General features: G+C 40.1%; 1 protein-coding gene across 5 annotated transcripts in view; it reads right to left on the minus strand.

The window, feature by feature from the left end:
• The window catches only part of CRIM1 (cysteine rich transmembrane BMP regulator 1), a 174,928-nt gene that overhangs the window by 25,410 nt on the left and 134,365 nt on the right, over positions 1–15,153 (minus strand). For 3 of the 5 annotated variants that reach the window (XM_039887419.1, XM_039887423.1, XM_039887420.1), the window contains 4 exons: positions 11,704–11,860; positions 8,730–8,851; positions 7,375–7,584; positions 3,588–3,803 (listed from right to left, as the gene is read on the minus strand). In XM_039887419.1, the coding sequence (XP_039743353.1) occupies positions 3,588–3,803; positions 7,375–7,584; positions 8,730–8,851; positions 11,704–11,860 (705 nt within the window). The remainder of the gene's footprint in view (positions 1–3,587; positions 3,804–7,374; positions 7,585–8,729; positions 8,852–11,703; positions 11,861–15,153) is intronic. The other 2 variants (XM_039887421.1, XM_039887422.1) reach the window with 2 other exon arrangements.

Consider the following 15,153-nt stretch of genomic DNA (forward strand, 5'->3'; position numbering starts at 1 on the left):
CGTATGCCCCTCTCAGAATCTACTTCATGAATTCTGCTTTCAACCATGAAACAGAAATAACAGATCCACCTGTAGTTATCACAGTAAATCAGAAGCTCTAAATGGATATAAGTCACATTGTCCTTCCATCTACCTCATGAAGACACCCTACAGCTATTGAGTTTGATTTTACAATTAGAGCCTCTTTGAGGAGCAAAGTTGCTTTGTTTGGGGGGACAGAGGGCAGTCGGCCTTAATGAAATGGGCCTACCCTTCCTTTAAATTGTGTAATCCTATCTCCTATTGGCAGTGCTGAAGGCAGTCACAGGTGAAAAACAGCCACTGGTTCCATTGCTACACATGGGCTGTAGGTCCAATTTTAGGTGTGGTTCCATAGATCACATCCGATGGGTGAGAGATGGTGAGACAGGATTACTTTCTCAGGGACCTTTCTGGGGTCATCCATGTCCGGGGATAATTACTTTTTGAGACTGACCAGTGCTAACTTTTGCTTTGGCTGGAAATCAGCACAGCTCACACTCTAGTCCTCACTAGGCAGGTGCTGCAAATCAGGGTGTCAGTGGGTTATGGTAGCTTAATGTTTTCAAGCATGGCCGACCCTGGAATCTAAAAACAGAAGAGAAAGCAGGGACGGCATGAATAAAGCTACGAACTAATAGCTGAAATGATTATCCTGGAGTCTGGAGGCCTCTTATCAGGGCCTGGAGAAGTCCCAGAGGGCATCGGGGTGTGCTTGGCAAGGCTGGGGTGAGAGTCAGGGCTGACATGCAGGCTCTGTGGGTCTTCCTCCCACAGAGGAAGGAGGCGACCGCCAAGTGAACTCTGACTAAAAATATCTTTTGGGAATCTCACTCACGGGTTCTTTCTTCTTTGGGCCTCTCTTGCCATTTTTCCAGTCCCAGAAACCCCTTCTTTACATTTCTGCTTCTAAATCTTAACTCTTTTATTTTTTTACCAGTTTTTTTTTTTTTCCTGCTGTTGTTCATTGATTCTATTTTTACTCTAGCTCCCGCTTCTACACTATGCTGCTTTACAACACTGGAAAATAAAGAATGAAAAAGAATTTACAAAGTTTTAGAAAAGTAAGCAGTGCTATTCTACTTTCTCCCTCTTTTAATGTGGTGACATGTCGTCACCTGCAGGGGTGTTCAATCCTTCCTCGTGAACGCATTTCCATTTCTGGGTCTTGCTCTAAACCAGGCTGGAGGAGAGGGAAGGACAGAGGGAATGACAAGCATCCTAGGAGAAATAATTACCGTGAGGGATGCAGCTCTGCAGAAGCTGCTCTGCCGCTGTACACAGATATCATTTTGAATTACCTTAGAATGCAAGTATCCCGAGGTTAGAGATGGTATTTTTCTAGATGTATAATATACCATTTGTCAATGCTGCTGCTGAAATTTACTGTGATGTGAATAAATTGCTTTGAATATTAAGACTTTTATCTTTTTATCGCTGCAGCACAATTATTGCAAAGTTCAGAAAGATCAATTATAGGGTGGGTGACTGACTTTAAAATATAGATTCCAGATATGTTCTTCTTCACCTCTGTAATACTGACATATAACACAAAGTCCTAGTGTTAAAGATAAGGGCTGTCACTGAAATCTCTCTCAAGTTCTATATAAGCAAAGGAAGAATTGCGCAAGTGCACAGTGATAAATGAGAAGTCAAAGCCAGGCATGCAAGGGTGCTTGGTCTCTTTAGGGACCTCAGGGAAGGAAGGAATGCCTCCGACCCGCTCTGCTAGAATCTGCGAGACCTCTGCACATGAGCACCTGCCTTGAGACCCGGCTCTAAGAAATCACACCTCTGTGGACTCAGGAGACCCTTTCCCAGGTAGCTCCTGATCTTTGGGCTGAATCTGTGTGTCCATTCAGGTGTCCTGCCAATAACTTGGGCGAGTGGTCGTGGAGAAGTCCCTTCTCCCCTTACCTCACCTCTAACCAACCCCTGTTATTTGTCCTCAGATCCTAGTACAAGTGGTACCAGAAGGACTTTCCACTTTAGTGAAAACTTCCTGGGTTATAAGTGCCCTTAATTATTTCCTTTCCAGGCACTCCTCTCACTTTGTTATTATATTTACATAAATGTGGAATATTGGATTGTTGACTATTCTCTTGGATTATCGCTCCACAGGACAGGAGTTGTGTCTATTTTCATTTACCCATTTACCCAGAGATCCCTATGGCTCGATACAGGCATTCCATATGTATTTGTAAAACGAATATCTAAATGGATATAAGTTCATGATCGCTAATGGAGACCACTCAAAGTGGTTTCTACCAGGAGGATGAGAATAACTAAGGTTATATATTAACACAGAAACATCAGCAGGGTTTGCATCTGAATAAAACAGTGATAATGATAAATACATAGTCGGAACTAGGTTATGCACGTCCTAACAACATAACAGATATGAACTATTTCTTGTACTAGAAACGGTTTCTTACAATAATTAAGCTTTTCAGGTTAACATAGCTAATTACACCAAAGCTTTTGTACTAAGATGATAATATCTTGGCAGCAGTGCTTGACTGACAACAGCAAATAATGTGGCTATCCCTACTGGCTCATCTGATGCAATTTGAAAAACAGTATCAATATGAACCCACGAAGAGTTTGGACGTTGACTATACTGGATGTAATGACGGAACAACAGATTCTGGCCAGCTGACTAGATAATACAATGTAAAAAAATAATAATAAAATACAAGGGTTTATGTTTTACTGAGTAGAAATGCCCAAAGAATAACCATTTAGAAGGTAAATGGTTATTGATTTAAGTTGAAAAGATAAAAGACTAAGCAGCAACAAAATACAACTAGTTTGCTGTCAACTTGGTAATTTTATATATACGAATTAAATGCCTTTTGGAAAAAAGTCATAAAATTCTAGGGTTAATTTTAAGTGCTACTTTAGTTACAAAACCAGCAACTTACGTTTAAAATGACAAAATCTGATTAATATATTTGTTTCATGACCATAAATTTGCCTGCTAAGGCCAGATTATCTGAGAACAAAGAAGAAGAAAACACTACTACTCTTTGTACATGTGCAGTGCTAGTCGCTTAATACTTTTGAATCTTAACTTATTAATCATCAGAGGTTTGAGAGGGTGAACATCCTGTATATTTTAACAATTCCCCTATTTAACATTCTCGAAGTATCTTCACCACCCTCATAGATTTTAAATAGTTTTATTTACATTATTTAGCAATAACTGCTCTTCCCATTTGTTGAAGACAAAGATGACTTTTCACATTAGCAAAATCATCTAGAATAATTTGGTGCAGCAGGACTGTCTCTTGAATCTGAAATGTAGGATTAAAAAATAGCAGAAAGAAATAATTGACTTTTTTTTTTTTAAAGTCACCTCAGGTGCAAGGCATATTGATTGCATAAATATGTGGTCTATAGAAGGGAATGAATCTAGGAAGCAGATTGCCAGATGTTCCCACCTAGGTAACTGGTGACTGGGTTTGAGACACTCCCATGCGGGGCTCAACGCGCTGGTCCTGCAGAATGAGGACGCCTGAGCTGCAGCCTTCCCCGCCAAGCACACCCCGGGGCACGGTGCCGGTTACCTGTGCACTGCGGGCAGCAGGAGTCCTGGGTGCGCGAGGGGTTCTGGCAGAGCAGAGGCGGGCACACCTCTGTTTCACACAGCACCCGCCCGCTGTGGCAGGTGCACTGAGTACAGGAGTCTATGTTCCATGTTTCTCCTTCCACAAAGTACTCTCCTCCAGGGGCGTGGCAAATGGAGGGGGTGCTGAGCTCTGGCTTCTGCACCACGAAGTCATCTGCGCAAGGACACAGAATCAAAACACAAGAAATCACTCATCAGCAGTCATACCAACTCTTGAAGGACCTGGTACTGTGTGCTTCAAGGGACAGAGAAGAAGAATTGACTGTTGAGTATTTCGCTCTGTTCTTATCAGCAGAATAGCGAAGGAAACATTCCATGTATAAAAATATGAGGCGACAGCAGAAGCAGAAGAGTTAGTTTTAGAAAGTGAGGTTCAAATAGTTTATTATTAATAATAAGAGAATCCAATAAGAGAATTAAATTACAGGGACATGACTCCGACTATAAAGAACCAGGGCCTCTTAGGGGATCTCTGTAAATGTGTAGGAATTATCTAGAATGAAGATTTTTTTTCATTTACTGAATGCTTCCTATGGTCCAATTTCCATGCCAAGTGCTCTACGTGTGTTATTTATTCCTTACATCAACCTTGCAAGGTAGGTGCTATGATCCTATTTTAAATAAGAGGAAACTGAGGGCTGAGATCAGAGTATTAAGGGCAGACAAGGGATTTGAACCCAAGCGTATGTTTGTTTCGGTCATGGATGGACCTCCAGAGTGAACACAACTTCCAAGTGCTCTGTGCTCCATCCTCTTCATTGTCTCTGGGACCCTGAGTACTCTTATGCTTGAAAATACATCCTGCTGTTGAGCAGGTCAGACGCCTCCATCTAAGTCAGCTGCCAGCAAATGGAGCGGGAATGTTCTCGCAGAATCAACAGTCCGAGAACCCTCACCTGAGACTAAATATTTGTTTGGCAACAGCATGACCAAGATAGATGAATGCTCAGAGGCTGATGATAGCTATGATTTCTTTCCCTAGAGGAGAGGTGATTTTGGCCTCTTGGTGAGATGATGATGATAAGAGAAGGAATTTAATGTTGAAAATGTCTAGAGGTACTGGGAGTTGCCCTGAGTTGGGCTGCGGAAATGAGAACTATGAAGACATTAACCATATTCATGTAATCCAAATACAACAAGCATTTCAAGAAGGTGTTGACAGTGCCGAAGCCTGCTGAGAAGCAGGATGGAGACACCATGGCTAGCTCATGCTTGGAGCTCAGTGGAGACCAGGCCCCAGAAGAACCACCCTATCTGTGCAGATGCTCAGAGCTAATCTAAGAGCTCACAGGCTGTTACTTTCAAACGGGCAGTCTGCACAAGAGTCAACGCTGAAGAGAGACAGTGGTGTGGGCTGATTTCCAGTTAAGGAGGTAACTTTTAATACAGATCTATCTCAAGGGAACATGTGAAGACCGGAACTTTGAGCGGACATGTAACAGAAAACTGACGTTAGCCAATGCTTACATTCATAAGTAACTGGATCAAATTTTCCAGTGTATGAGCAAAGTGGAGAGGAAGACAATCAGAATGAAAACCAAGCTGGGGCAAGATGACAAAAGTGCCTTTCTTGTGGTTTACAGAGAGAATAAAAAATTGTTCCAAAGAGCGTCAACAACCTAATGTTGGAAAAAGGCTCCCTTATTGTTTTCAAAAAGGATTTAGGATCCATGACTACTGCCCTTTTAAATGCTGACATGTAGGGAAGTGCTTAGAAAAAAATGGCGTGTGCTTGCAGGTCTCATCTTGCTAACGGTCCCCTTTGCTCTATGTGTGTTCCATGTTCCTTGAGGCAAAACATGAGAGTGGCTAGAGAGATGGAGCTAAAATAGAAACTGAAAGACAGAAGGTGAGAGAGGAAAAGAAATCTAAGAAACAATATTACTTGGTAAATCTTCTATCAGAAGAGTTTAGGAGGTGCTTACTTAGCCCAGAAAAACAAAAACAGCCGACCCTTGAAAGGAAGAGGGAAGAAAGTAGTTTAAAGTAGGAGTCCATGAATGCAACCATTCTGAGGTCTCCAGTCAGAAGAGTCCATTTGTGGCAATCCACTAGAGAAATTTGGAAAAAATATATCTACACATCCATATATCAATGTATATGTGTTTTTATACATGTACATCTAGATATTCATGCACCCACAACAACACATCAATAATTCAGTGTGTGCTTTAGCACTTTCTATGCCACTAAAACAGAGAAAACTAGTTCTGGTTCCACTAACTTTCGGTTCTTAGTAACTATCTGTTCTTAACAATATCTTTGCGTTTCTGTCGGCCTGACTCAGTCTTCACTGAGTATATGTTGGTCAAAGACCCAGGTACAGCCCACACCTACACACTCATGCCTATAATTAAAGCAGGAGGTCCTCACTGGAACCAATTTTTCCTTTCCCAAAGAGTCATCACAGAGTTCTGTCTCATCGAACTGCTCATTTATCTTCCATTTCAGTGGATACTAGTGGTTTTTTCATATGTAACTAGCAAATCATGTGAAAAAGGAAATGGTTTCGATACAGAGCACACCTGACTGAACTATGGGAAAAAAATAAAACAAAACAATCACTGTAATCCAGTCCTATACAGGGTACGAGGGCTGCCTGTCCATCTGATCCCTTAGTTACTGAGGCGTGTAGAATCTCAGAGGTAAGAGACTTCAAGTGCCCCTCCCCCAACCCTGTCCATGGCAGGCAAGGCAAGCTCGGCCACCTTCCCTCCCAGGCTGGACCTGCTTTGCAGCAAAAGGACCAGGGCTCAGGTTCTTGACTCATCCACAGGGAGATACAGGACCAGGACTGACCAGAGAGAAAAGAATCATTAACTCCAAAACTGAACAGTATATTTCAACTTTGAAACAAATTTGATGTAAGAATGGAAACCTTCACTTCTCCCTGGCCTTCCAGCTGACATACTATTTAACTTTGAGTAAGAGAATTAACCTTTCTGTGCCTGTTTTTCCAAATGAAAAATGGCCTATGTGTATTTTACCCTACTAACTCGAAGTGGCCTGCACAGAGGAAGAAATGATATAAAACTGTGTAGAGCTCATTAGATGAAAGGCACTTGATGAGGTATTATGATAATAATTACAGTTATTGACAGCCATAATTCGGACCCCCAATGAGTTATAATCTGTTCTGCTCTTCTGGTAACTTATATTGATTGCCATTATTATGACTTTACATGCTTTGGTTGTGCGGCCACTCTAAATTTCTCTATTTGGCAAGAATGCCACATATCCATTAATTTAAAAAAAGCAACAGCCACAGACTTCAATGATTCTCTCCCTCACCAATATTACTTTATAAATAATGAGCTTTTATGGAATAAAATTAGCACCAATCCCCTCCAATTAACTGACATTCAGCCTTAATACACTATCTGTAAAATGGAGAGCTCGAGTTTAAAATACAGAAGCCCACAATCCTTTACATAATTGTAGTTCAAAGACCAAAATAACTGAGTAAACCATTCAAAAATAAGTAGTTTTAGAGCTTTAGAATTTTCTCTGGTCTTTGGCTAATCACTTATTGCACCCAGCTGATTTTGTGGCTGATGGTGACAAAAATCACAGAGAGCTGAAATGCGTTTGGGGTCAAATCACAGAGAGCTGAAATGCGTTTGGGGTCATCCCCTGCATTTCACCTAGAGTCACAGATTTGATGAGGCCCTGCAAGGTAGAGATCATCTGCTTAGGGAGCGCGTACGATGGCGGCCAGCTTTTACCTGAACACGACGGGCAGCACTGTCCCGGATGAATGGTGGGGTTGCCACAGGCAGGCACTGGGCAGGTGATCAGAGCACACATTTCCCGTCCATTGTGACAGTAGCATTCCCGGCACCCATCATGCCAGCTTTCCTCATTTTTATGATGATGACCATCCATGGACAGACATGTGCCTGACAGGACAGGTGGCCCGGCTGAAGCATGGACCTCTGGACAGACAGAAGGCAGCCTTGGTAAAGACGTAGCTACTGCATAGGAGAAACTGCTCATAGCGTCCTTACAGGTCATGCTACCCAGCCACCAAATCTCACGTCTACAAAGGACAGTTCATGCCATGGGAAAGGCTCATGAAAACAATTTAAGTTAATATGCTCTCAATTTTGAAAAACGAAAAAATAGAAAAAAACTGCAAATACATTTTTCTCCTATTGGTGGAATTATAGTTGATTTTGACTCATTTCACTCTACCTTCTCATTTTTATATAATAAACAAGCACTGATTTCAGAGCACATGTTCCACATACGTTCAATATATGCAGAATAATCACCCTAGAAGTCACCCAGAGGGGAAATCCTGGGCCTCTGGCAACTGACGGATCTTTGCGGAGCAGAACAATTGAAGCAGTGACTAGCTGTCTGTTTACTCTGACCCCTTAAAAAACACTATTAAGGTGATAACTGCCCAACTTTGAAAACACAGAACAAACTTGAAGGATCTTTTACTGTTTAATCTCTGGATCTTGCTGACAACTAAAACATACCAGGATGGGTAGCTGGGCTGGAGCAGGGGTAAGAGCAGACATGGAGGTCAGGGTGCCTGCTCACACGGCTTCAGAACATCCCTGGAGTGGGAAGTGCCAGGCAAAAGGTATGCCCGGGATTCGCCCCTAGACACAGCTACAGGCCGGCATGTGCTTGTTCAGCAGAAATCTAAATTCTCATGAAAAACTGTGTTGCCAGGAAATACGTGAGCAAACTGTTCAGTCACACCCGATCTCAGGGGCTTTGAAAAGGAATCTCCGCTGTATTAATTGTATCCATCCACTGTGGGGCAGAGAGACTCTTTGGGGGTCAAGATAAAGCTGCTTTAGGCTAAAGTTCCCGAGACAAGTAAAACTGCGGGGCTAAGAAGTCATCAATTTGGTTAATGTGCCTGTCCAGTTATATGCTTACTTTCAATTTTATTGTGAGCTTTTATTCCACTGAGATGATAGGAAAAGGGATGGTCCCATAGAGAGAGACACTTGTGTCAGAGTAGACAGCAATCACTGAAATTGTTTCATTTACATGATGTCCTTCTGTGTCTGTGCCCCCGGGTGCTCGGAGTAGGGAAGGGTCATGCGCTCGCACTTACCTCTGCACTTGCAGATAAGACAGCCATGACTGTCCTGCTGGAAACCCAAGGGACAGACTTTACTGCATGGGAGCTCTGGGCATCTCTTACAGCGACAGATGTCACAACCATGCTTATTCTTCCTGGAAAATTAAAATTTTGTCAGAGGTCAGGAAATCCAAAACTCTCAAACAATGCCCAAGCACCCAGACGCCTAGAGTCACTGAAGTGATGGTGAGCTGGAGTTTAAGTGCATAACCCACAAACCTTCACATGAATGTAGTGCAAAGACCAATATAACTGAGTAAAGCATTCAAAAATAAGGAGAGTAGTTTTAAAGCTTTAGAATTTTCTCTGGTCTTTGCCTAATCACCACTTATAGTGCCAGGCTGATTTTGCGGCTGTTTTTTTTAACAAAACCCAGACCTAGGGTCACTAAAGTGATATTATTATTAAGTAGAATGATTTGACTTTTTTGCTCTAAAAAACTCCTGGAGTCATATGTAATTAGTTCCCTGTGGCCATGACTGCCCCCCACGCAGCTGAGGTTTAGAATTGTTCAAGCACTTATGTGCTTCTGGGATGTAAATGTCAGAATCCCAATAACACAACAGTTGATTTAATTAGGAAAAGTGGCACCACCATAAAAAAGGATGAATGTGCAACTCCATGAACAGGATGGTGAAGGATACACTGACTGTCAATGCTGGAGGCTAGCACTGTGGGCTAAAGTCCTTTTGCTGGGGCTACTGGCTGCTCCCACAGCCACGGTCTCTGAGAATCTCAGACACTCGTAAAAATTTTCATGAGGTAGCCACTGAAGCAGATAGAAGAAGTTAAGAATCCATAGTCCTGGGAACGTAACACAGTGGTGATAAAGAATAAAAGCCTTGAGAGGTCCAGCGGTCAATGTGCAGTCGTCACTTCATTACTTAGAAAAGAACATCAGTTGAACAATGCTCCATCCAAGGGTAGGACTGAAGCATATGGGGCAAAGGAAAAAGGCTAGAGAAACTCCTCTCATCCCTCCTGATAAGCTAAAGTGCCTAAATGTTGTGCTGACTGGAAAGATAAAATCAAATAAATTTATGTTTATAAGAAACATCACAACAGTTAAAGTGGAGATTTTTCTGGATGAAAATTCTTACCAATAATTCATTTTTTTCTCTAAAAGAGAATGATACTGTCTGTTACAAAAAAGCTCAACCACTCTCTTTTGCTTTCTGTCTACTGGCTGCAGGGCTGAATCCTCATTCAGTTCAGGCTCGATACCTCTCTACCTTCAGGTTTCATCCCAAGTAGCCCTAAGTGGCAATAGTATGTTCAACGGGAAACAAATCCCTGTTCTTCCTTATCTTGGACAACTTAAGGGGCTTTTGAAGAAGACAGCCCAATGGGAAACTCTCAGTAACAAACCATACTTTGCTAGGTGAAATGGTCTACTTATCTTAACACAATAAGAACAATGAATTAAATGAATTATGCATCTCATGTCATATACTGTGTCATTTTCAAGACCTACCAAGGCTTTAAATAATTTGTTTGTTCATTCATTTATTTATTCATCCATCCATCCATCCATCCACTCACCCACTTATATCACCCTTTATCCCTCCCTTTTGTAAGCATTTACATACAGTAATGATCCACTCAGCAGGTGGATACAAGGAACTGCCTGCATTCTAACACTCCCATATGGTGTCTGGCCAAGATTTCTCCTTCAGAGGCTGTCCTTGAAGCACAGCTACTGTTCTGGCTGATGTAGTAACTCATTTGTCTACTGTGGTCAACTTGGTCCTCCCTGAATGTGCTTACTGACAAGAATATAAAGTAAAATCTATAATCCTCAAAGAGATTTCTCTCCAAGATGAAGGTTGGACTTGAATGCAGCCTTGATTCTGAACTGTCATAATACTGCAGTAAGTGGTTATAGCTACTATGGCAATAATATTTGATTCTATATTAGCAGTGAAGCTAAGAAATAAATATATTCTTATTGGTATCATATTCATATTTTAGGATTAAGAACAATGATGATTTATTAGTATCCTTGGGAAATCTTTAAGAATAATGTTCCCAACATACTTTTCTAATTAAAATTAGAATGAAGATTTCTCCTTCCCTGCTACACTAGAATTTCCAAGAGGAAGAATAACAATGATGGCTTTAATAAGATGGGCAAGGGATGATGGATCTAAGTCTCTGGTTATTAGCAGTACTATATAAATACATCAAATTGAAAATGCAGAAAGACTAAAATGTAAGGGAACCATGGAAAGAATGATAAAGCAAGATTCTGAAGGTAATTTTTTATAGGACCAACTTGATATAAAGATAGAAACAGATGCTAATACAGACACTAAAGAAACAAATGTAAAGTGTCTATTTTCCCCTGGAATAATCTGATTTCATGGGGTCTGCCTCAATAAAGAATATTTGAAAATATAATTCATAATCCCTATTTCCAAGAAAATTTGCAAAATCTACTGCTACATAAAGAAAAAATATTATGAACTATAGACTAGCACCAAGGTAAGCTATCAAGGCATGGCAGGTAAGGACGCTCAGTATTGCAAATGAGTTCCTGTCAACTGATCTTAAGTATGGATTAAATAAGCTATCACAGCATAGTCACTGGGACAGTGGTGAAAAGCGTAAACACAACACTGGGACCTCATGACAATTCCATTCTCCCTTCAGTGTCCAAAGGCCACTGCTGTGGGGAAGTTGCATATAACAGGCCCCAAGAACAGTGTCAAAACAAGGCTCTGACCTCTCTTCATAAACGAGAAGGGTAAAACTCGACTCTTATCTGCGGAGACACCATCCTTTCCCGGCTTTCTGACTCACTGAACACAACAAGCAGACTTTCTGGATGCAGGACATCATTGATTCATTCACAAATACACACACAAAACAGCAAACAAAAACAGGCATGGCCGTTTCACCAAGTTAAAGGCGATTAAGAACAGATCTTCTGAACTGAGATACGTACAGGTATCCAAGTGGACAGTACTTGTCACAGATTATGGGTCTGCACTTCTTGGGCCGTGGACGGCACTGACAGATCTCACAGCTGTGGGCATCAGTGAGGAAACCGAAGGGGCAGTCCAAGCTGCAGCCTCGCTTGAGGCCTGTGCACAGTTCCTCCCCTGTGAAGACACACAGAAGCGCGTTTCTTCCAGAGATGAATGGGGCAGAACACATCGAAGCTTCAATGCCTCCCCCCACTAGTCTTCCAATCTTCCGCAGATGCAAATTTCTCAGCTGTACTATTAGGAATGGTTAAAAATTGTAGTTTGTGCTATTTCATAGCTATCACAACATAACTGCATGTTTTGGTACTAATTAGACAAAATACAGTCCAACTGTGAAAAATAGATTTCTGAAGTGTACTCTGGGTGCTGAAGAGCAGGAGGGTGGCCGGCAGGTGATTTCTATCTGAGGTGCAGGTGAAACTGAGAGAATGTTCTCATGAAACTTGTTATTAGTCACCTCAAACTACCGATTACCATTTGTTGATAAAATGAGAGAATTCGAAAATTACACCTAAAATTTTATTATATATTTTGTCTCTAGTGCATGGCGATAATGATATGTATTCTTAAATGTTTACACAATGTTTACAAGTTTTAGATGTTATCATATAAGACTGCATTACATGCAGCATAAAGGATCTTACCCTTTCTTTAAAAAGTACATCTCAGTGAAATATTCAGTGTTTTGTTTAGTTATTTTTTCTCCGCTTCTGACAAATATCCATATGACTAAATGACCAAAATATGTATGTGCCAAAAGACTATCTAGATTAATGTTTAACTATCCACTACTGTAATGTTCGAACTGTTTCCTATTGGCGAGTTTTAACTTACTATTTCAGAAGGAAAAAAAAAGAAGCAATGGTGAGTGGCAAAAGAAACTACTAGAGATATTAGCTTACTAGAAGTCTTCTAAAAAGATTTTAAAGGTGTGATATAGGGATTAACAGAATAATATAGGGAATAAAAATGTTAAGGTAAAAAAACACGTTCAGTGATGTAACTAAAACAAGCTGAGACTTGTCTAAATTAACTGCAGAATTTGAAAGAAAAATTTCGGATGGCGAAAGTATGGCAATGTTTGATTATTGTTTTGCGTGGACTGGTAAGATGGGAAGGAGAAATTTTTGTTGGAATAATAAATAAATCTTTATTGTATTTGAACATTACTTAAGCATAAATATTATAAAAAATGTAAGTTACTAGGAAAAATGACACATTTGTTCTTTCCACACACAAATTTTATAATCTAAAATTAAAACTTAACTACAATTAATAGGTGAAATGGGCTCCTGTTTTACATAAATATTTTAAGATAGCATCTTTCATGAATCTTAGCTGGTAATACCCAAATAATTTGCTATGTTTTAAAAAGGAAAACGTGATTTATGGTATAATTTTCTATTTTGTCATTACCATAAACCTTTCATTACATGTATTTAGTACAACCTCGTGGGTCTGCATTACACTGTGAAGCAACTGATTACTAATTCGCATCTTGAAAAGCAAAATTCTCAATGGCTTATTTAAAAATCTGTAATTATATGACTTGAAAGGTCATCATTTTTCATCTCTCTGTCATTAAGGGAATAATGAAGAAAGGAGAAATTTTCATAGCCACATTTCTTTCTCTGACACTGAGATCTAAGTTGTAAGCCCATTTTTCTATTCCAAGAATTTTTAAGTCATGACACTAAGTATATAATACTGGGAATAGATGAATTACAAAGACTCTAAGAACTTCCCAGGGTCGGCATCCTTGGGCATTAAATTCCTTGAAACTATAGAGCCTGAGCAACTTTGTGCCTTTATTTTTCTAGTCCTGTAAAAAAGTAGTTTTTTTTCCCCATAGACCGTAGAGTGGTTTTCAACCTGAAAGAAAACTGTTACATCACCAAGTTTAAGAATTTTAATAAAAACTAAATGTCTTTAACCACCTCTGCTTTGCGATGGAAGGGAATTTCAAGCAAAAGCTGTTTAAACAAAAGTCCAGGGCATTCATGGACAGTAGACTGGCTATGCCATCCAGGGCAGGGGGCTCCAAGCAGATCTGACTAGGAACTGCTCATTGGCATGCTATGGCCTGGGCCTATCTGGATTGTGTTCCCCAGTAGAAGGGAGCTCTCTGCCAGGGACCTATTTATTTATGCAGTTCAGGTGTGAGTGTTCAATGAATATCTAATGAATGAACCAATCGATGAATGTTCTTGTTATTTACCCTTCCACTCTCATCAAGGTTGCCCTATAACAGAAAAATAATATGATGAAAAAGCTTTCTCTGCTAATATTTAAAATTTCTGAAAATACTTGCACTTGCTAAACATCTAAAAATGCCATCTTCACACTCAGAAATAGAGAACACTAAAGACTGACTGTAAGGTGATCCTAAATCCATGTAACAATTATGGACTTTCTTTAAGAGAAATATATCGTCGAAGCAAACATTTACATAAAGAATAGAATAGATAGATTAGAAATATCTTATTCATAGAGGGCTGGGAGTTTTTAAGTTTGTTTGAAAAGCTTCAGTACCTCACTCGAGGCAACCAGAGAAAGAATGGTAGCTTTGAATTCCTAATTTTTCAGCCTTATGACTTCGCTGTGATTTAAAAATGCTTTCTAATCCATAGGGGGAAATTACCATTGAAGAGAAAGTGATAAATAATGGCAAAGTACAGGGCCTGTGCATTATGGCTGGTCAATAGCAGCTACGAATAAACTGTTTACTCTGGAGAAAAAGAGATGTTTGCTCCCAGGGCCAAGATGTGGTACAACTGTAGGGAGCATCATTCACACTTTAAGTAAATGCCAAGTAACTTAAAGAGAGAACACAATGGACAGGTGCCCCCAGAGCTTGCTACACACTTTGCTGCAGACTTCATACCTGGATACTGGCAATTCCCACCAACCCGCTATCAGTTAAGAACACCATAAAGTTTTTGAGACTTTTAAATAAAAAATGCAACACTGCAAAAGGTGGTCCCAATCGTGACCTGATGAAGTGTTCATTCAGAGTTGCAATAGAAGGACAATGAGGAGCCCGCTTCCCTATATTGATGCTGCAACCTTAGTTTAGATGCTTGATTCAGCTATTTCATGAAAAATATGAAGGCTTTTTCTCTCTACCATTAATTGTCCATGTCTGCATCAGTTTCTAGATAATGCACTATTAATTCCTAGAATTACAAAATGTTAAGACTGGAAGAGTTTACTCCAGTCAAATCCGCTTGATTTAAAGATGTAGAAAATAAGATGCCAAAAGACTGATAGTATTTAATTTATAAAGATGTCACTTACTACATATAGTTCATAGAGTAAGCTAAAGTGTACTATGTCCATTTAACAGAAAAAAACATTTTTGGTTAAGAATAATGTTAATAGCTTGTACCAATAGTGTTAGGTTATTA

The sequence above is a fragment of the Pteropus medius genome, unplaced genomic scaffold (genome assembly GCF_902729225.1).
Source record: "Pteropus medius unplaced genomic scaffold, Ma_sr-lr_union100, whole genome shotgun sequence".
In the NCBI taxonomy this organism is placed as follows: Eukaryota; Metazoa; Chordata; class Mammalia; order Chiroptera; family Pteropodidae; genus Pteropus; species Pteropus medius.